The sequence below is a fragment of the Pipistrellus hanaki genome (assembly GCF_964339955.1).
Source record: "Pipistrellus hanaki genome assembly, chromosome: 16".
In the NCBI taxonomy this organism is placed as follows: domain Eukaryota; kingdom Metazoa; phylum Chordata; class Mammalia; order Chiroptera; family Vespertilionidae; genus Pipistrellus; species Pipistrellus hanaki.
Window position 1 is genome coordinate 25,027,611 of NC_140518.1, and position 20,206 is coordinate 25,047,816.

At 41.7% G+C, this 20,206-nt stretch overlaps 2 protein-coding genes across 3 annotated transcripts in view; one reads left to right on the top strand and one right to left on the bottom strand.

Annotated features, from left to right (window-relative positions):
• Positions 1-6,645: 6,645 nt before the first annotated feature.
• COX11 (cytochrome c oxidase copper chaperone COX11) lies at positions 6,646-12,893 on the top strand. The gene is made up of 4 exons (XM_084862614.1): positions 6,646-7,064; positions 10,546-10,701; positions 11,051-11,176; positions 11,955-12,893. The coding sequence occupies exons 1-4, from the start codon at positions 6,696-6,698 to the stop codon at positions 12,135-12,137; spliced, it is 834 nt and encodes a 277-aa protein (XP_084718740.1). The 5' UTR covers positions 6,646-6,695; the 3' UTR covers positions 12,138-12,893.
• TOM1L1 (target of myb1 like 1 membrane trafficking protein) overlaps positions 12,558-20,206 on the bottom strand; it is a 46,262-nt gene continuing 38,613 nt past the window's right edge. For both annotated transcript variants that reach the window (XM_084862589.1, XM_084862590.1), the window contains 5 exons: positions 18,899-18,950; positions 17,386-17,491; positions 16,880-16,961; positions 14,165-14,229; positions 12,558-13,576 (listed from right to left, as the gene is read on the bottom strand). In XM_084862589.1, coding sequence (XP_084718715.1) covers positions 14,166-14,229; positions 16,880-16,961; positions 17,386-17,491; positions 18,899-18,950 — 304 coding nt within the window. In that variant the 3' untranslated portion in view covers positions 12,558-13,576; position 14,165. The remainder of the gene's footprint in view (positions 13,577-14,164; positions 14,230-16,879; positions 16,962-17,385; positions 17,492-18,898; positions 18,951-20,206) is intronic.

Consider the following 20,206-nt stretch of genomic DNA (forward strand, 5'->3'; position numbering starts at 1 on the left):
CAGGCCCCAGACCAGCCAAGACGGGTGCTAGCAGGGGCCCCTTGATCACCTCACCAGTCACCCCCTGCTGAGGGAGGCAAAGGGTGGTGGTGGCACGCGGCAGGGCCAGTGAGCAGGCAACGCCAGGATGACCAAGACAGGTGCCAGTGAGGGGCCGCTGATCACCCTGCTGGTTGCCCTGCAGATTGGCCCTGATTGCCGGCCAGGCCTAGGGACCTTACCTGTGCACAAATTTTGTGCACCGAACCTCTAGTATCATCATAACATCTACATATTTATGAAAGCTGCACTTCTGACAGAAGTGAAGAACAATAGGTGAGCTTTAGATTACTACAGCTTCCTTAGTTAGTAAGCATAAAAAGCACATAATAATAATAAAAGATGGAGGGAAATGTCTTTTCTGAGCTCAAGGCTAGGACGTTTATAGTCAGAATGTCTGCAAAATAATTATACAGCACACTGCTGAAGAAAATAGAAATTCCTATTGTCTCGCCAACTATCTTGAGGGACCTCCTGCAGATCCTAGATTACTCTGACTCATATCACTCCACAGCTTCTTCAATATTTCCTATGAAAAAAGTATTTTGGTCTCTCTCACAGGTCTACTGTAAAAATCAGAGAACAGTGGTATCATTGAATTAAAAAAATATTTGAACAGAGATTTACCACCTCTTCATAAGAAATATGAATGGGCCGAAACCGGTTTGGCTCAATGGATAGAGCATCGGCTTGGGGACTGAAAGGTCCCGGGTTCGATTCCCGGGCATGTACCTTGGTTGCGGGCATATCCCCAGTAGGGGGTGTGCAAGAGGCAGCTGATCGATGACTCTCTCTCATTGATGTTTCTAACTCTCAATCTCTCTCCCTTCCTCTCTGTACAAAATCAATAAAATATATTAAAAAAAAAAAAAAGAAAGAAATATGAATGGAGTATATAAATGAAGCTATACAAGATTTTAGGATCCTTTAGAACAGGGGTCCTCAAACTTTTTAAAGTGGGGGCCAGATCATGGTCCCTCAGAGAGCTGGAGGGCCGGACTATATGAACTACTAATCCCTACTGTAACACCTTGGCTGCGCTCACTGCCCAAAAAACCTGGCGGGCAGGATCAGACTCCCCTGGGGGCTGCATGTGGCCCACGGGCCGTAGTTTGAAGACCCCTGCTTTAGAACAACCCTGTCATTAAAGAAATGAGAGTCACAGAGTTTGGGTACTTTCCCCACCCAGATAAGAATCGGTCACTGGTTGTTTTCCCAGCTGGAATTCAGGCTGCAGAGCCCAGAACATGGGCCTTGGTTTCAGACACCCCTGGGTTCCAATCTGAGCTGCCAGGCTTTTCTGAGCCTGTTTCTTCATAGTTATATTAGGCAATAGTGATGGTTTTACAAATGAATGCCCATGTCAAAACAGCAAATCCTTTCACTTTCAATATGTGTTGTTTGTTATAAATCAATGATGATACCCTAATCAAGTTAACTTTTTTTAAAAAATCGGATTTTCATTTACAAATGACAGTGGAAGCTGAAACCGGTTTGGCTCAGCGGTAGAGCGTCGGTCTGTGGACTGAAAGGTCCCAGGTTCGATTCCAGTCAGGGGCATGTATGTTGGTTGCGGACACATCCCCGGTAAGGGGTGTGCAAGAGGCAGCTGGTCGGTGTTTCTCTCTCATCGACGTTTCTAGCTCTCTATCTCTTTCCCTTCCTCTCTGTAAAAAATCAATAAAAATATATATTTTTTTAAAATGACAGCAGAAGTGGTACTCAAACTGGTAATGTGTACACTTTATCACATCAGAGATTCAAGAGAGCATTAACTATTGTATATAACTCTACAGCTGTTTAAGGACACTGAAAAAAATCAGGAATAAGTCTCTTCCCTGGGGTAGACCTTGCTTAATTTATATTTTTAAAAATGACATTAAAGTTTCAGAAAATCAAGATGTAAAAGGTCAGAGGGTTCTTTTACTATCTCCTTTCTTGTGTGCCCAAGGGCAATTTCCCAGCTGCTCAGCATTTTTCCCTTTCAGGAATCTAAACAGTTCAGCAGTGCTGTTCATCTGTCTTGGGGGCGGACACAGCGTCTGCCTGTAACACAGCCCATTCCTGTGGGATATGCCGGAAGGCTTCAAAGGACTCCTAGCTTCCCTGAAAGGAGATCTCCCTCAGAGTCACACTCACTGTTCTCAGAAGTTTCCGTAGACTCTCTGGCTCCCTTCTGCTTGGCACACTCATGCCCTCATCCACCAGATATTTACCCAGCATAGCCATGCAGGGCACTATGCTAAAGGCTTGTGTTATTATGCTGAACAATGGAAGGTCCCTGCTTTTACAGTGTTTACCCTTTAGTGATGGGAGAAAAACAATTAAAAAACAACAACAGCCCTAGCCAGTTTGGCTCAGTGGATAGAGCGTCGGCCTGGGGACTGAAGGGTCCCAGATTCAATTCCAGTCAAGGGCACATGCCTGAGTTGTGGGCCTGATCCCCAGTAGGGGGCATGCAGGAGGCAACCAATCAATGATTCTCTCTCATCATTGATGCTTCTCTCTCTTTCTCCCTTCCTCTCTGAAATAAAAAAAAAAAAAAAATTTAAAAAGGAAACAGCAATATGAACTAACTTTCAGATACCAAAAAAGAGTATAATCAAATTTGTCTGAAAGAGGAGTGCTAATTTAGGTCAGCCAGTGGTATCTCAGCCAAGATTTGAATAATCAGCCAGAAGAAAAACTGAGGGACAAAGTACTCCAGGCAGAGAAAAGGCTTCAAGGCGGCAAAATAAATCTGGGGCGTTTACAGCATAGAAGGAGGTGTGGCTCAGTGGTCCAGCATTGGCCTATGAATCAGGAGGTCCTGGTTCGAATCCCCATCAGGGCACATACCTGAGTTACATACAGACTTGATCCCGGGTGTGGGGCGTGCAGGAGGCAGTGGATTAATAATTCTCTCTCATTGTTGATGTTTCCATCTCTCCCTTCCCTTCCTCTCTGAAATCAATAAAAATACATTTTTATAAAAAGAGGAGTGTGGATGGGGCATGGTGAATGCAGACAGATAGATGGGAGATAAAGTTAGAGAAACAGGCAGGGTGGAGATAAACTAGGGTCTAATGGGTTGTGGAAAGGAGTTTGGATTTTTTGCTTGATCTTACTGCATACAAAATGGCTATTCTCCGGAGACCTGAATTGGCCTTTTGCCTTCCCTCTTACTTTTAGGTTGATTTCGCTTTAGCCTGAATTATGTCAGAATGTCAGTCAGTTAGTTCATTTGGAACATAATATGTATACTGGACCCAGTACAAAATGAAAATGCAAGTCCCTCTTAAAAAATAATTATTTCCAGATTGTGACAGCAGAGCATTAAACCAAATATAAGACCCAACTAAGCCTGTGGCCCTTTTAAAGGTAGGGCCTTGTGCAACCAACTGCACAGGCACCCAACCATGAAGCTGGCACTGATCTTGATAAAAGTAACTTGAAAAAAAATAAATGCCTTCTACTGGTGAATGGTTTCTGCTTTCATTTCACCATATCTATCAATCATATAAACATAGCCCCTGAAACATGTGGCTTAAAGGAAGATGCCAAGAATAAGAAACTAGAATATCCAGACTTACTAAGGCAACTTCATGCCATGAGTGTGAATTGATCTAATTGGGAAACAGTGAATATTCAGCCTAATCTCAAGCAAACTAGAATTCACTTGTTCTTACTATTTATTCAAATGCCTTCCTCTTCCTCAATTAGGTACAGGAAAAATCTTGTAACATATAGCTACCAAGTAAACAGTTGTTAATAATGCTAGATTAATTGCTAGGTATTTCACATTGCCAAATGAACCCAGTAACTTTATTAGATAGACAGTTACAAAATACAGCCCAGTGACTAATATACTAAGACTGAAGTTGCAATTTCCTCAATTGTGATTAGCCATTAAAATACCAAAAAGTAATTAGAAACTAAATTTTAAAAATAACACATCTTTATAATCCATGTCTTCAAAAAGTCTGAAAAGCAGTCACACGCAATAGGAAAACATTGTGACTCAAAATTTCGTTTTCCTTTCTTTTCAACCTTTACCATTTCCCAGTTCCCACCCCAAAAATGATTTATATAAAAATAACAACCTATGTTACTTACTCTGTAAAATTAGACACAATCATATCTAGTATCAAACTAGATAGCTAGCTAGAAAGGGTTCACAAAGATTAATCGTTTACGGCTGAGCAATGACATTACAAATTAAAGGTGCCAAGTCTGAAATCTCAGTCAGGTCCCTTCTGTTTTAAGTTCCTTTGTAATCAACACCTCTACCTGCAGAACAAGGTTGTACTAGTCTTGCCCTGAGGTGCTCCCATTCCATTCAAGGCAGAATCCATTATGTAGCACTCATTATCATAATTATTAATGCATTATCACAAGCAGACTCAGACTCACAAGAATTGCAGCCAACACCACTTTATTGCTATCAAGATCGTTGTACTTTGGAAAGGAATAGTTTCAGTTGCAATTACAAAACAAAATAATAGAGCTCAAGACAAAGATGCTATGACTGACACTTATATGTTCTGCTACCTGTTGCTACATAGAAAGGTTGCCTAGAGGACGTTGGAGGGAATGTACGCTTGCTCTCAGTGACATTCACATTTGCATGGGATTTGAGTCTACACTGTAAGAAATGTAAAATATGACAGATTATGTCCCGAAAGAGCTGACAATCTGGTGTAAGCACTAAGGGAGATACAGATGAAAAGATTTTCAAACATTCTCATAAAACAAATAAATTTGTAGAATCACATAATCTTGAGATTTCGGTTCCAGAGTAGAAAAGAGTCAAAAGGTGCTTGGATTTTATTTCAGAAAGGGAGACAGAAATATCAATGATGAGAGAGAATCATAGGTCAGCTGCCTCCTGCACACCCCCTACTGGGAATGGAGCCTGTAACCTGGGCATGTGCCATGACTAGAATCGAACCTCGACCTCCTGGTTCACAGGGCGATGCTCAACCATTGAGGCACAGGGGCCTGGCATGATTATTCTTTACCAAACAAATATAAAAAGAGAATGTCAGCCGATTTTTCCAGAAATGCCTGCACAGAAGACAAGAGAGCAACCTCCTCAATTTCAGCAACCACTAAGTTTATATATATATTTAACTAACTTTTACTGTTTTGGTAATATGAGTCAAAAGAAGAAATATTAATACCACATGGGAAGAACCCCAACCAAAGAAATCTGAAATATATAGTAAATGTCCCCATCCCCTTTTCTGTTTATTTTGTATGCTGGTGCTAAACTTCCAAGCGTCATGATTTAAAAAGAAATTGTATGCCCTTCCAATTTATTTCCAGGTTGAGGGAAGTATTTTTGCCTTCTTATGTGGCTCTTTGAAAATGTGTAGCACGAAGTTCCAAAAAAATAATAAAGAAAAGAAAGAAAAAAAATAATAAAACTACACTATTATCTTATTCTGTTGTTTTCATTATACAGATTGTTGTGTGAAATTCTCTTATTTATGTATCTGTTACTTGATCACCTCCTGAGTCATCAGAAGACTCGCCATAACAGAAGTGGATTTGACACTTTATCTATTTGTAGCCCTAGTAGGTCGAACAGGATCTGGCCCACAGGAACAGAAATAAATAAATAAATCACTAAAAATCACTTCTCGAGCAGGTCTGGTCCTTAGAAAAGAAAGCCTAGCATTTACTATTTTTTTTTTTACTACGTCTCAGGCACTGTGCAAATCACTTTACATGCAGAACCTCACTATGATGATCCCCACTTTACAAATAAGGTCACGAAGTCTTGGGTCAAACAACTGGCCCAAGGACACAGGCCAAAGTGCAGACCCCGGCATGAATCCAGACCTAACCTCTGACTCCGAGCTCCTCACCGCTGCTTCACATCGTTTCTAGAAAGACGATGCTTCCTTCCGGTGCAGCAAAGTCCGCTCTGCTGTCCAGTCGGTCCTGTGGGATAACGGAGGAAGAAAGCGATCACATCCCCCAAACACTTATTTCCCGAGAAGAACAGCCCCATTCCCTTGCGTTCTTCGGTACATGATCTTGGATTTCCGATCAGTCCCTCTACACAAACTTCAGATGCACCGCGTCCCTCCTACTCCACCAGCGGGGATGTCGCTGGGCAAGCAGTTACAGGGGCGTCAGAGAAGTTGACGCCGATTCCCTTTGGAGCTGAGAAAAATGCACGAGATGGTTCGAGTGGGCTGAGGTTTAGTTATCCAAAAGGAAGGCTTCCCAGGACAGGGCATCGATCCTAGCGCCCAGGGCTGCGCGCTCCGGAGCAGGCGGGCGGCCAGAGTACCCCAGGTCCGAGGAGCGCGGGACAGCGGCCGTGGGGGGCCCCTGGGTCCAGACAAAGACTGAGGCAGTTTAGGAAGACACCGGGGACCCCACCCCGAGGGAGGACGGGTGCACGCGGAGGGATGCCAGGCGTTGTTCCTAAAAGTAAGTTAGGTAAAGTAGGAGCGAAAACAAAGTGGGAGGAACAGTCCTAAAGCAAAACGCGAACTTACCCTGGCCACCCGGCCTCCGTAGCTCGACTCCCAGGCGTCAGCCTCCCCAGCAGCCTGGTAGCCAAGGCAGCGGCGGCAGCCTACGCTTTGGTATCGCGAGACTTTGCAGGCCTCGCGAGATCTCCCCTCGTGCGTGACCGGCGGGCGTCCTCTCCGGACGCTATGGGAGGGCTCTGGCGTCCGGGATGGAGGCGCGTCGCTCTGTGTGGCTGGCGCTGGCGTCCCCTCGGGCGCCCGACCTGCGTGGCGGAGTGGGTTGAGCGGTGGCTCCGGCCGGAGAGGAGCGGGACGGGAGGTGCTGGGACCCCGGGGCCGAGGCTGATCGGGACGTGGAGGCGCTCGAGCCTGGCCCGGGACCTGGCCGTGCAGCCGGCGGCGCGGCGGCCGAAGAGCACGAACCCGCACGCCCGCGCGCAGGAGGAGGAATGGCGGCGGCGGAACAAGACCGTCCTCACGTACATGGCCGCGGCCGCCGTGGGCATGCTGGGGGCGTCCTATGCCGCCGTGCCCCTGTATCGGCTCTACTGCCAGGTAGGGCTGCCGCTGCCCTGGGGACGTCCCGAGATGATTGCCCGGAGAGGAAACGGGCTCAAAAAGGTGACTTGGCCAAGGTCACCGAGGAAAGTTCGCTGCGAAGCTGCAAGTGGGACCCAGCCCCCTGGCGTGGTCCTGCTGCTGCGGAGGGAAACTCCGTGGTCTCCGAGCTCCCCGGAAAGGTCCGCAGCCTGTTCTCCGGAACCCAGCCATCTGCTGTACCCTCCTGCTGCTTGCACACGTGCTCGCTTTACAAAAATGCAGTGTACTTTATTAGTACATTCACTCAGTGGGCCACGTGGTTTATGCGCGCAGGTTCACCCTGGAAATAGGAGTCAATGTTACTTGTGCTTGCACTGGGCATAGCTTTTTATCTCTAAGAAGAGATGAATTGGGCTTTTGAGGACCCCATCCCCGTTCATTTATAACTGGAGCGTGCTTATCCTGGGCTCCGTTTTCATCAGAATCTGGCTCGTTCTCTGTGTGGTCCTTGGGACCAGCAATATCAACATCACCTTGGGACTTGAGTGCAAATTGTTGTGCCCAACTCCTGAACTGCTCAATCAGGAATCTGGGGGGTGTCATTGTTTTAATAAGTCCTCTTCTAGCTGCTTTGATGCAAACAAATGTTTGAGACCCATTGGCCAACGCAAACTTCACCTAATTCCTATATAGTCTCCATAGTTTTTTAAAGTGATAATTTGCTTCTCTGGCTGGGGTGGGTATTGGAGTAACCAGGGGGCTTTTTAAAAAACTGACAGCCTGCTGAAACCGGTTTGGCTCAGTGGATAGAGCATCTGCCTGCGGACTGAAAGGTCCCGGGTTTGATTCTGGTCAAGGGCATGTACTTGGTTGTGGGCAAATCCCCAGTAGGGGGTGTGCAAGAGGCAGCTGATCCATGATTCTCTCTCATCGATTTTTCTGACCCTATCCCTCTCTCTTCCTCTCTATAAAAATCAATAAAATATATATTTTTAAAAACACACAAAACTGACAGCCAGATCAATCACATCCCAAACCAGTTAAATCAGAATGTTTTGGAGTAGGGGGTCAAGCATTAGTAATATTTTTAGATTCCTCAGAATCTTTGATTCCACTGTTCATACCTGTCTAACTTCCCCTGAGTTTACAGAGATTCCTTTACCTTTATTTTGGGTGGTGACCGAAACAGAAGTCAAAGGGACTTTTCAGTTTCCTGATACCAGCATTTATGTGGGATAGTGCAATCGCTTGATTTGTGGAAGATGAGTGTGGAATGTGAGTTTCCATCAGAGGCAAGCCTAGAACCAGCCTGAATCCCAAAACTACCAGTTGGTTCAGTCAGCGGAACTGAACACAAACAGCAAGTATGGACCTCCACAAACCAAGTTGGTTTTATTCCTTAGGGAATATTTAGCAATGTCTGAGGGCGTTTTGGTTGCCACAACCTGGCAGGAGGGTGCCACTAGTATCTGGTGGGTAGAGGTTAGGGATGCTGCTAAACATCTGTACAAATAAAAAGGTAACCTGCTAATTAGACCGGGAGACCCTCTGGATATCCTTCTGGACAAAGCCATGGCGGCGGGGTTGAGGCCGAGGCAATAAGGGGTCTCAGGCCAGGAGGGAAGGGCAGTTGGGGGTGATCAGGCAGGTCAGCAGAGGGGGCAGTTGAGGGTCGGCAGGGGAGGCAGTCGGGGGCAAGCAGGCTGGTGGGGGGGGGGGGGCGCAATTGGAAGTGAGCAGGCTGGCTGGGAGAAAAGTTGGGGGCAAGCAGGTTGGCAGGCAGGTGAGTGATTAGGAGCCAGCGTTTGGATTGCAAGGATGTCTGACTGCCAGTTTAGGCCGGATCCCAAGGGGTCCCAGATTGGAGAAGGTGTAGGCCGGGCTAAGGGACAACTCCCCCGCTACCACCCCATGCACGAATTTCATGCATCAGGCCAATAGTCTTACCAATAAACAGGACAGAAATTCCACCTCATCACAAAAAAAAAAAAAAAAAAAAGAATTATCCAACCCCAACTGTCATTAGTGCCAAGGTTGAGAAGTCCTGCCCTAAACTGAAGTGAATGGCAATATTTTGTGCACGTGTGCAAGCACAGGGCAGAAAAGTAAAAGCAGTTGTAATTTATGATCCTAAACTTAAATCACAGTTGGATGTTAAATAATGTCATTTCCAAAAGAGTATCTCTTTCACTTTTGGACTCAGAACTTCAGAGGCAAAAATAAGGGCTTATATAAACCACTTAATACAGTGATCTCATTTTATGAGCCTTCAACAAAGAAAGTAAGATTGTTTATTGAGTTCTTGGATTCAGTTAGTGGCAGAACTAGACTAGAGACCTGGACATATTTTCTTCTTCTAAGTGCCATTTTCTATTCAATTTCTGTAATCCGACATAAATTTAAAGAATCTATATTCGAAGACTGCCAGTCAGAAAGAGTGCCTTAAGGAATCGATATTCAACTGATTTCGAATATAAGGAAAAGAAGTTATATGTCAAAACTTAAGCAGTATAGCCTTCTTGGACAGAAGAATATACTTATATATTGCACAAAGATAAAGGCTTGCCGTCGGATGCATCTTTTAGAGTTATAATTAATTTGCATGGCAGTCAAGGGAAGCTAGCTGACTTGTGTAATAAGCGGGAGTTAGTCATACTTTATTTTGCCGGTAGACTTTCCCGAGCCTCAAATTTGGTATTTTTTTCCTAGTATAGTAACAGATTAATTACCCGGAGACCAGAATTCTGGCAACCTCAAGCATCAGAAGAAGGATGAGCCTGGAAGTAAGAATATTTTTTTGAGCATCTCTGATCATAAAGGAAATAATGGCAAGAAAGATAGGGAAGAAGTGTCATACGCAGATTATTCCGATGTCTTTTGATTAATTCATTCAGTGGCCAAAGGGATCAAGTTTTCTAACTGATGGATATCTGGAAAAGCTATACTACACCAAAAATACAGAAAAAAGTTACGAAAACATTTACCATCATGGGAAAATACTTACGGTGCTTGAGAAAAGCAGACTACGGAAGTGAAGCTAAAATGAATCTGTGCTGTGAAAGTTATAATATGAAGAAGGACCAGACAGGAAAATTGAATTATTTAAATAGTTTTACTAAAATGACAGGATTGTGGGTAAATTTTCTTTCTATTAATAATAGTTTATATTAAATACTAGGAATAATGGAAAGCATACTTATTGAAAAGCTAAATATTCTGAGCTGTATTATCAGTGAAGAGTCTGCTGTCTGCAAATGACTCATTTTTGACCATGCCACATAACCGAGTGATTACTGAGAAAATATGACTTAAATAAATTTAGGCCCTTGACACCCCCAAAGTGGTTAATCATTTGACACATTCATCAGAAATGGTCAGTGATAGTACATAAACTTGGCTCCTATTGTGTTATTAAAGTTAAATGGTTTTTAACATTATGATTTTATCCAATAAATAGATCATCAGCACCTAAAAGTAATACATATTCTTTTTCTAGACTACTGGACTTGGAGGATCAGTAGCAGCAGGGCATTCGACAGACCAGATTGAAAACATGGTGCCTGTTAAGAATCGCATCATTAAAGTCACCTTCAATGCAGATGTGCACGCAAGTCTCCAGTGGAACTTTAGACCTCAGCAAACGGAAATATATGTAAGTGATCAAAAGATTACTGTAAGTATTAAAAGATTACTTTTTCAGTGCAAAATTTAGTGAAACTTAAAACTGTTTCACAGTTTTGGAAACATTCATCTGAATTTAATTTCAAAATGTTGACAGACTCCATAATTAAGTATGCATATTAGAGCATCGGTTCTTCACTGATATATATAAGTAAAATTTGGAAATCAGGTGTTCATGGGTAGTATTTACTATTTTGCTGGCTCTTAGTTTAGATTAGGTATTATGGTCTGATGGATAGGAAAAAAAATGACTGATTTAGTAGGGAAAGAAGGAGCTGTGTGAGACTTATTGATAATGTATATGTTTTTTTAAAAAACAGGTAGTACCTGGAGAGACTGCACTGGCTTTTTATAAAGCTAAGAATCCTACTGACAAACCAATAATTGGAATTTCTACGTACAATGTTGTACCATTTGAAGCTGGACAGTATTTCAATAAAATACAGGTACAACTAAATGCAAATTATAGAATATGTTAAAAGTACAAAAAATCTGTTTAGCACTAAATTTACTGCAGTGCTTTAGTAGGTACTGATTTCTGAAAACTAATTTCTTTTAAACTTCAAACTGTTGTTTTTTTTTTCATTGCTTATAACAGCTATGTAGAGGTGTAGATCCAAACTAAATGGAAATCTGCTCTTAAGATTAGAATTTGTTGATTCCCGATTCTTAAAGCAGAACTCAATCTAAGACACGTGTCAAACACAAGGCCCGCGGGCCAAATCCAGCCCGCCAGGCCTTGCAATGTGGCCCGCACCGCGCTGTCATCACTGCACTCCGCTGTCAGTTTATGACATTGTCAGTTTATGACTGTTCAGTAAACCATTCGGCCCGTGATTTAGGCTGGATTTTAGATTTTGGCCCCTTCTCTGATTGAGTTCGACACCCCTACTCTAAGATGAAAAGATGCTGTTACCCTATCACAGGATTTAAAGATTATGTTTAACAGTGTGCTTATTAAAGCCAATAAATGTACCATTAGTTTTTACTCTAGATCAGTGTTTCCCAAAGTGTGGTACACGTACCCCCAGGGGTACGGGAAGAGTTGGGTGGGGATATGCACTGCACTGAGCTTAGCTGCGCCTAATTCTATGTTCTCATGAGTACGAGGGGTACTCAGCGTTATGAAAATTATAGAAGGGGTACACATATGTCAAAAGTTTGGGAAACACTGCTCTAGATAATAGAAATATTAATAAAGTAATACCTTTTTATAATTTCTAGTGCTTCTGCTTTGAAGAACAAAGGCTTAATCCACAAGAGGAAGTAGATATGCCAGTGTTTTTCTACATTGATCCTGAATTTGCTGAAGATCCAAGAATGGTGAATGTTGATCTCATCACTCTTTCTTATACTTTTTTTGAAGCAAAGGAGGGCCACCAGTTGCCAGTTCCAGGCTATAATTGAAGTCAGTATCTTAAGTCCTGCTTCAAATTTGTGATTTTTGAAAAATCATGTATCTTGTCTTCTCAGAAGAGAAACATTCTACAATAATGTATTCTATTCTGTTTTATGCTTTCTATTTTAAATATTATGTATTGCTGTTCTTCCCCCCAACTAATTTACCCTACTTAAAATTGAGAGAACAGGTTCAGCTTTTTATCATAAGGAATCTGCATGCCTATTTAGAATGTATAACTGTTCAAAACCATACTTTGCTAAGTAGTAATTAAAAGAAACTGCTTTGTTTCTTAAATATGTAGGCATGATCCCCTTCCAAATTATTAGCAATATATACTTGTAGAAGTACTTGTTTTTTAATGCCCAGTATTGTCTCAGGTTCTAGATCAAAACTTCTGACTATATTTCTAAAACACTTGGTTACTATTTTGTTTTCATTGTGTACAGTCACTATATGAAAAGCTCCAAATGGAAGGGGAAACACTAAGCCCTAACAGTTTACCCAAAGATTACATTCTGATTTCAGATGGGACTGTTTTTCCTTTAAGATCTAGGGTGATTTACATTCAGAGTACTGAATAATTACTTTGAAGTTTTGGTATCATGAAATTGAAATGAAATGAAAGTATCTACTAGCTTTTTGTGTAGCGTCCAAGTCCCTGAATGATAAATGTAAGTGTGGGAAATGTGAAGTTTACTGACATTATAAGTTCTGCAATGAACAAACTGTAAAAAAGATGTATTAAATTGTTTTAATAGTAATTTATTTGTCATTGTAATTTATGATATAAATGAATGTATAATTTATTCTGAATATTTTCCAGTAATAGTAGTCTGTTTCAAAAAATTTTTAATTGCATTAAAAAGAAAAAGAGAACATTTAGTATTATAAAGAATTGTATTTAAAGGCAACTTGATGTAGTGCCCTGTACCTGAAATAGGAACTACAATATTAAGGTTTTTACAATTCACAATTCTAAACAGAATATTATTTATAAAAAAGTGCACATATTTGGCTTTAGTTTAATGAAGGCACTCACTATTCTCCTGAATACTATATTTAGTTTCTCACATTTTGTGCTTACACCTATTCAGAATTATTTTGTAATAAAATAATATTCATCTACTCTCATCACAGACGTGATGATTTCTAAATGTAGGAAAGCCTGAGAAATATAAGATGCTCCAATTAACCTGATTGGCCTCAGTACAATGAATTTTTTCTTCTGTTGGCGTTTTAAGTGAATATATGTTAAAAGCAAGTTTCTTTAGATAAAGCTTGAACTGTTACTCTTCTATTTAAATTTCACTGTTGGCAAGGAGAAAAGTTCCACCCTGGTTTTGAAGTGTTGATAGGTCTTGTCTTCTGGGCCTCACAACTGGACAATCTACCTCTTGGAGTTGTTACTCCTAATGCAGCTAGTGAGCTGGTCCTTCATTTTCACCTAGAATAAACAGAAAATAGTCAACCATCCCCATCCTTTCCTTCTCTTTCCCCGTTTCTTGATAACTAGAGGGCCACTTACTAGTCGAGGAAAGGCTGGAATGTACTATTCCCATTGGGTGTGTGTAAGGGAAATAAATAAGGTTAATAGGTTATTAGTGGTCATGCATCCATTAATAAATAAGTGGGATGACTAGTCCAGCAAATAAAAATAATCCAGACCTATCTGGATTAACAATGAATGGTTTCTACCTGTCCCAGTTAACAGGTGTCAATTACACATATAAGACAGATGTCTGATTCTAGTTTTTGTTAGCATTAATATTTTTATACACAGATGAATTTTCGCATTCCCAAGATTTATTATTTTTAGTTAACAAGGTCACAAAGAATGTGTTTCATTGGTGAACAAATAGTTCATTCAATTGAATAATTTGAAGGAACTTCTTGTATCATATATTAATATTTCACCCATTGAAGTGTTAGAGACTCAGATGGCCCTCACAGAGTGTAAATACTAACTAGAGAAAGTGATAACTACACTGAGATCCTATAGAATGTGGAATGAAAGATAAGTTGAAGTCTTTACCTTAACAGTCGCTATGATTTTGAGTGCCTTTGCGGTGATGAACATCAATTTCTTCATAAATATCTCTGAAACAAACAAGCCAATGTGGCAAAAGGGTTACAGATCACTTTCAAAGCACTATTTTGGGTTTTAACCTAAACTAAGTCTCTGGTTCCCTTAGCCATTTAGGCTATTCAAGTGAATAAAAACAAAAATATCTGCCCTGAATCTTATGTTGTAGCTTTCTTAGGTCCTAATGTTGCAGTTCCTCTGCATCTTAACAATATGTGTATTGTACAGTCCAGTGGTCGGCAAACTCATTAGTCAACAGAGCCAAATATCAACAGGACAACGATTGCAATTTCTTTTGAGAGCCAAATTTTTAAAACTTAAACTTCTAACACCACTTCTTCAAAATAGACTCGCCCAAGCCATGGCATTTTGTGGAAGAGCCACAGTCAAGGGGCCAAAGAGCTGCATGTGGCTCACGAGCCACAGTTTGCCGAATACGAGTATAGTCAATTTACTTAAATTGTGACTTAATGAAAAATATGGCTAAAATTCGCTTTAAAAAAAATTGTTCAGCTTTTCCTGGTTTTAAGACATTTTATAAAATATACTAACTTTAGCTTATATAATCTATGTTAATACAGTCCAAACTCCTGAGCCACCTTTAGCTTAAATGTCATCTTTGTACTTTGTATATAATATATATGATATATATTTATTTTCCTATGACATTCTTCATTCAACTCTTTGTATATGTCTTAAATGTCTTTGGCTAGAAAATATATCTATAAACACGACATTCATATACATGACTGAAGAAAAATCTAAAAATCACTGAAGTCTTAGTCATCAATATCACAAAGCCCTAGCATGGTCCAGATATTTTTAAAAGTTTCCCTAATGAGTGTTCATTTTCCACAAAACTATTTCAGCCTCCTTCACTCTCAAGTTTATCTCCCTCTTCACTCTGAGTCAGAAACCCCACTTCTTAATAAGTCAAATATCTTGATATGGATACTTCCTCATCTTCCCATCACTGAATCTTCTGTTTTCATCTGCATCATCATTTACTTCTGGGATCCTTTCCAGCCCTGGCTTCTCAAACACTTACCTTCTTTAGTTACCCCCCTTCCCCAACCGAATCTTTAACCTCTCCCTGCCTACTGGGTCCTACCCCTCAGCATTCATAGATGCTCCAGCATCAACAATACAGTCCCTAATCCCGTGTCTACTTGTTAACCACCTCAGTAACCCTCTAACTTCCAAACCATTTCCCAGCATCCCTTCGTGTTTAAGTTTCCGGTGTCTGCATTTACTGTCGCTACTCCATCTCTTACTTATTAATGCACTGAAATTTGGCTTTTGTCCCCTTCCATTTACCAAACTGGCTTTTACTAAAATCACCAATGACCCTGGCCGATGTGGCTCAGTGGTTGAGCACTGACTTACGAACCAGGAGGTCACAGTTTGATTGCCAGTCAGGGCACATGGTGTTTCAGGCTTGATCCCCAGTAGGAGGCATGCAGGGGGCAGCTGATCGATGATTCTCTCATTGATTTTTCTATCTCCCTCTCTCTGAAATTATTAAAAACATTTTTTTATCAATTATTTCCAGTTATTTAATCCATTATCCTGTTGTCCTCATCTTATTTGTCCTGTCACCGAGTTCATCACAGTTGTGCACTCCCTTTTTGGTTTCCAAATTGCAGTTTCCACATCTGATAATAGGTTCCCTGTTGCTCTCTTTGCTCTTAGCCTTGGCTTTTCTGTGTCCCTGAATGTACCAAACCTCTCTCCTGGGGTCCTTGTACCGAGTGTTCCCTCAAATGCCTCCACTTGCCAGGCAGGTCAAATGAGTGGCTGCAGGGGGCCAGGCCAAGGGGCCCGGTGGACTGCAGAGCCTGCCTAATCTTAAAGAGACAGCCACTTCATAGCCCCAACCTACTGCGAGCATGTGAAAATGCAGGCCTGGCATCTAAATCCATAGGTCCAGATATTTTTTGAAATATCCATGTTTTAACTATTGGCTATTAATTTTTAAATGCATATTTTATATTCTGCACAGCCGTAGGCAAAGATACAGCGTGCAGGCTGCCAGTTCCTGAATAATGATTACCACAAACATATTTTGGCCATATTTAACAATTTGGGGGCTAACGTTCAGTTAATCAAAATACATTAAAGCCTACCATCCCAGAAATATTTTTATACACTTGACCTATAGGACATCTAAACATAATGGTGCCGGTGCCAGAAGGATTTCAAGTTAATTTTTACTAATGCTTTATTAATCCATTTTAAGCACACTGTTGTCATACATAGTCAAGACTAACACTAAGTTCTTAACATGAGTTTTGGGACTGATTAGGAGTCAAAGCATAGCTAAAAGATCCCATCAGTGTGGGGTTACTATGTCATTAATCAGTGACTAGTATCCTCAATCAGGAGAAAACCCGGCTTTCTGCCAAGCCTACCACGAGGAATCCATTAGTGCACATGATGGTTCCAGTTACTTCTTAATGTGCAACCTGAGCATTTTTATTTTTCAGTCACAAGGCTGAGAACGGTAAGACCATTAAGAGCAACAGTTCCCATAAAACCTCATAAGTCATTTTTTAATAAGGTCATCAATTTGTGCCAAGATCTAAGCAAAGTTAAATATATAAGCAAGGCCTACCAAAGGGAACCAAGACAACAAATAAATTAATCATTCTGTAAATGACTTACTCGGTCGTGACAGCAGGAGCTAAGGGATCAAACTCCATTACCTCGTAGTAATTGGGTAGCTGGAGATCATTCTTTGTCATCGCTTTAGGCAGAAAAAAAAAAAAAGGCAGTAAACACACATTGTGCTTTACAAGGGAATACGCACAATTAGTATTCTTATGATTTAGACGTCAAACGTAAGATCCTAACAAAGACTGACAGCTGGAAACGAATACCCTGCTGTTCTAATACTACTCCCATGGCAACAAATCTATACAACAAAGGATTTCAAACTTCAGCTAATGGTTCATTTACCCTGGGTGCTCAAAATACAATATTCAGCACAACCCAAGTATTTTTATAATGTCCTAATGTCAGAATGGTATTTACCCTGAATTTACTTCATGGAACTTAAAAATGCAAACAAACTCCTCTCATTTTTCCTCTCTTATTTTCAATTATCAATACATCTCTTGCAGACTCATTCAGTTTTCCCTTGTTAGTGTACATAATAGAGTCCCGAGTACCTGGGTGGTTGGCGGGCAAGGCTGGCAGTGTCTGGTTTGACGGTGTGGCTGGAACGGTGGGTAGGCTCACTGGCTGTAGTAATACTGAATTTTGATATTCCGGAAGCTGAAGAAAACAGTGCATATTCAAATCAACATTCTACAGTAAGTTTCCCTTTTTTTTAAATTAGATTCCAAGGCTTCCAAGGGGCACTCTTCTAAGAACCGTTATGCTCTTAACTGGACAAAAATTAGTAATTCTGAACTATTACTTTAGTTTTTTAAGTAATAATCACTTATAAAATGTACTGCTTTTCTGTCTTCATGCCTTTTCTGTCTTCATTTCCCATGTGAAATTCTGAAGAAACATGTTGCTTTTTAAAAAAAGAGGAATATACAGGGTGGGGCAAAGTATATTTACAGTTGTTGGTGTGGAAAAATAATACAATAACACAAGAATAAAAACTTTCACTTACAACTGTAAACCTACTTTGCCATACCCTATTTACCTCAATCCAGATTTAGTGGTTTTACTAAATATAAAATCTCAGCCACAAGTACAAAAATATCTTGACCCTATAGAAAGGCATAAAGTGACATGTGGAATCTAGATAACTGACAAACAAGACAGAAACATACACATAGATACAGAAAACTTTTTTGATAGTTCCCAGATGGTAGGGGGCCTGGGGAGATGGGTGAAAAAGCGGAAGGGATTAAGAAGTACAAGTTGCCAGTTATAAAAATAGTCATGGGGATGTGAAGTACAGCATAGGGACTCTAGTCAATAATCCTATATAATAAAGAGGTAATATGCAAATTGACTTTCACACCCTCACACAAGATGGTCACCCCATGTGGTCAAAGATGTCTGCCACAAAATGGCCATCAGGGGAGGGTAGTTGTGGGCGATCATGCCTGCAAAGAAGGGCAGTGGGGGTTACTGGGCCAGAAGGGGAGGACAGTTGGGGCAATCGGGCTGGCAGGGGAACAGTTAGGTGTCAATCAGGCTGTCAGGGGAGTGGTTAGGAGGTGATTAGGCTGGCAGGCAGGTGAGTGGTTGGGAGGCAGCAGTCCTAGATTGTAGAAGGATGTGGGATCGTGTCTAAACCAGCAATTGGACATCCCCCAAGAGGTCCCAGATTGGATAGGGTGCAGGCTGGGCTGAGGGACACCCCCCTCCCTGCAGTGCACAAATTTCATGCACTGGGCCTCTAGTATTGTAATAATTACGTATGGTGTCAGATGGGTATTGGACTAATCAGAGTGATCACCTTGTAAGTTAAATAAATGTCTAATCACTATGCTGTACACCTGACACTAATATAATATTATAAGTCAACTGTAACTTTAAAAAATAAAAATAAAAATAAATATTAAAAAGACAATAAGGAAAATTCCTAACAAGGCCTACATCAATACATTATAAATTCAGAGAGACATTGAGGAAAACATTAGAATTAACTGCCAGCAGTTCCCTTTTGGCAGTGGTAATCTGGCTAGTGCACTGCCAGGAAAGGGTTTCACTACTTACACTCTCGTATATATGACTTGAGTCGGGGTTTTGGCTGGTCCTCTGGGCAAACCTAGGATAGTGTGACAACACAGCATGATTACCCTACAGTGAGAACACAAATGCAAAAAGTAAGATGACTTTCCTGGTCTAAAAACGAAACGTAAAATGTACCTTCAGGTTGTACCAAAGTATTCATTTTACAAAACAATTCCAACTACTTTCAGTGCCCACCAGGTCATGATGCCCAGATACCAGAGAGAGTAAAGACAGCACTGCCCCTTAGCCATGGGAGCCCCAAGACGCGGGTGTACGCACAGTACACCGTGAAAACACAGCCTTCAGTCATCCCATCAGAGTAGCTCTCGCACCATCTTTTCCTGAAGGTCTGGAGGTGATGCAGCCTAGAGGTTAGGAAGGACCTGGGGAGGGCGCTGGCTCTGGGGAAGGTGGAGTAAACACACTTGGCCTTGTCTCTCCCACAAAACACAGAAAACCTGGACAGAACGAATGCATGGGGCAAATATTTGAGGACTGAAAAGTAAATAGCTAAAGGCTGACTTGGAAAGCAGACAAGAATTTGAGTATCACGGGTGAACTTATCAGTTTTTTTTTCCTCCTCTGGTCTTCCCTAGCCTGAATGCAATGTAGCCTACAACCCAGCAGGGGGCAGTGAGGACAGACAAGAGCTTTAAAAGAAGCCCTTTAATTCTCCCTAAGGAGTAGTGTGCTCAGAGCTGGAAATCCCCTACCCATTTCCCCCCCTCTTCTCTCTGTTCTCACACCCCTAACCCTCGGCAATCCCAAGGTGGCTGCAGTGACATCATGGGTAATAGGGACCTGTAGGGGTTTAAAACCCTGAGTGAGGGGACCCTTCCTCTCTAACAGGTAGAACTGTGATCCCAACGGGATGGAGGAGGGGGGACGCGAGACCTCCTTGTTTCTTTTTTCCCTCTCTGTCCTGCCATTTGGGCCCAGACACAATAACACTGAAGAAAGCGCATGGCATAGCAAACCTCCCATTTCTGACTGGAACCAAAAAGGCAGTCCTGGGAAGATAAAGTATCAGAGACACCACACAGAGGGACATATTTGGAAAAACAAACTCCAAGTTGTTTGTGAATTCCTGAGCTCTCCCTCTGATCTGTAACTCTGTGGATCTGTTCCCAGGCAGGATGCCAAAGGTAATGAGAACTGGACACAGCCTGCCGTCCAGACCTCAGGCTGACCACTGAGCGAGGCACAGGTGAGACAGCGCTGAACAGCTCTGCAAAGGCTTGCAAAGCTTAGCCACATGGGAACCGCAGCATGCAGAGGGCAGCTTAAAAC